The 2,269-nt window shown below is 39.0% G+C and overlaps 1 protein-coding gene across 1 annotated transcript; it reads left to right on the top strand.

Annotated features, from left to right (window-relative positions):
* The first annotated feature begins 699 nt into the window (after window positions 1–699).
* On the top strand, window positions 700–876 carry LOC119517520 (mitochondrial pyruvate carrier 1-like). Its single transcript, XM_037814341.1, has one exon. It carries the CDS (start codon window positions 700–702, stop codon window positions 874–876), a length of 177 nt encoding a protein of 58 aa, XP_037670269.1.
* Window positions 877–2,269: the final 1,393 nt, after the last annotated feature.

Here is a 2,269-nt window from a genome sequence, read left to right as displayed (position 1 = left end):
GACCAATGGTTTATTAAGGGTGTCTAGAGAAAGATGGGGTGGGAGGTTCTCTATCAAATAGATGGTAAGACAAAAGGGAGAAGGGTGAGTAATAACAGAATGAGATAGTAAGGCAGGTGTGAGGAAGTTTTATTGCACACCTATCATATCCAAGTGTTTTGCTAGCTGCAACAATGGCTAGAAGGACAACAAAGAGGATGAGATTTTTGTTCTTTTGTTCTAGTGGGCAGGATTATCTCAATGTGTATATACCGATACATATAAATATGTATACACACATACATATACATATATTTATATACATATATATATAATGGCATTAGCTAGTAATGATGTGTTTGGGGAATCTTGAGAAAGGAACAACATATGAAATATAAAATCTTGAGTGATTGACCTTCATGGATGGTGAAGACAGGACTTGGAAAATACCTTATGTGGTGTTTTCACCCTTGCCCATAAAACATGACACTTCTGATGAAATTATTGAGTTATGCCTAAGATATCTTAAACATCTTAATTAACTTTGTAAATGTATTCACATTTTAAAAATGATTCTTGTAGATAAGAACAGTACAAGTTCTTTTATATTCTTAAAGATATGACCATATTGAGATCTCTGGTCAGTGTCTTAAAATGCTGTGTTGGGTGTCATTGGGCTCCAGGGAGTGGCAGCAGTGGCAGCAGGCGTCCGGGGCTGGGATGGCAGGCGCGTTGGTGCAGAAAGCAGCGGACTATGCCCGAAGCAAGGAATTCCAGGACTATCTCATGAGCACGCATTTTTGGGGACCAGTAGCCAACTGGGGTCTTCCCATTGCTGCCATCAATGACATGAAAAAGTCTCCTGAGATCATCAGTGGTTGGATGATGTTTGTCTAGAAGAGAAGTGAGCATCAAGACTGCATCATCGGTGATGTCATCAACATGGCGATGTAAAACTGAAAACCTCTCTCCAAAGATTCAACAGAAAAAAGAACAACTCTATATTGTTCAGAACTTTGGAGGAAGATATAGACTGGAGAAGGACCCTACAAATGCAAAATTGAAGAAAAAGAAAAAATATCAAAAATGGAAATGTTCTCTTATAGATTGTGGTGGTGAAAGCATAGCTATGTGATTATATTCAGAATTGATTGTTCACTTAGGATGGATTGTATGGTGTGTGAGTAAAACTGTTTTTAAAAAAAAAACAAACAGAAAGATACAAGTGCTAGAGAAAACGTGAACAGAGAAATATACCTATTCGCTGTTGGTAGTGAAGTAGAACAGTGCAGCCCTTCTGGAGGGCAGTGTGGTGATTCCACAGGATGCTAAGTATAGGGTTGCCATATGATCCTGCAACACCATTATTTGGTATATACTTGGAAGAACTGAAACCAGGGACATGAATAGGTATCTGGTCACTGGTGTTTATGACAGCAATATTCATGGTTTCCAACTGGTGGGGTTGGCCTAAGGGTACATCGACTGGTGAACAGAAGGGCAAACTGTTGTGTACACATACAACAGAATATTGAGCAAACTGCAGGAAAGAATGAAATTGTGAGGCATGCAACCAGGTGAATGAACCCTGAGGACAGTATGTTGAGCAAAATAAGCCAGAAACAAAAGGACAAATATTGTGAGGCCTCACTAATATAAACCAACTATAATGAGCAAATGCTGGGAATTGAATTCAAGAGTATAGGTTATCAGGGGATGGAATGTGGGCAGAGACTGGGCAATCAACAATGCAGGAGAACTGAATGTTCAATAAGGCTGATTGTAAAGGCTCCTAGATTGTAAGCTCTTATAGCAATCACATCTATTCCTGAGTTTTAACTATTATTTAAGAGATGTTTATTCGGTACAAAATTTATTTTCTCTGTAGCACACTATCTAACTTAACCTGTATGTTTAGTTTATTTAAACAACATAATTACTATGGAACCTGGAATAGGGAATGAGATCTTGTTATTTTGTACAGGTTAATGTAATACCCCAATACATTCCAGAGTATTTGGGGCAGAAAATAAAAAAGTATTTGCAAAGTCCCTTTAAGGATGTGAGGTTTGTATATATTATGTCCCCCAGAAGAAGCCGTATTCTTTAATGCATTCTTGTGGGAGCAGACATATTAGTGTGGATTGGGTTGGAACCTATTGGTTCAGTGTCCATGGAGATGTGACCCACCCAACTCTAGGTGATAACTCTGGATAGTTTCCATGGAGGCATGGCCCTGCCCATTCAGTGTGGGCCTTGTTTAGTTTACTGGAAGGAGCTCAGAGCAAGC

Source organism: Choloepus didactylus, chromosome 1, assembly GCF_015220235.1.
Source record: "Choloepus didactylus isolate mChoDid1 chromosome 1, mChoDid1.pri, whole genome shotgun sequence".
Taxonomy (NCBI): domain Eukaryota; kingdom Metazoa; phylum Chordata; class Mammalia; order Pilosa; family Megalonychidae; genus Choloepus; species Choloepus didactylus.
This window is presented reverse-complemented; position numbering and strand designations above follow the sequence as displayed.

What these genes read in the sequence shown, in the direction of transcription:
- LOC119517520 (XM_037814341.1), top strand. Translation starts at nt 700, where the DNA reads ATGGCAGGCGCGTTGGTGCAGAAAGCAGCGGACTATGCCCGAAGCAAG.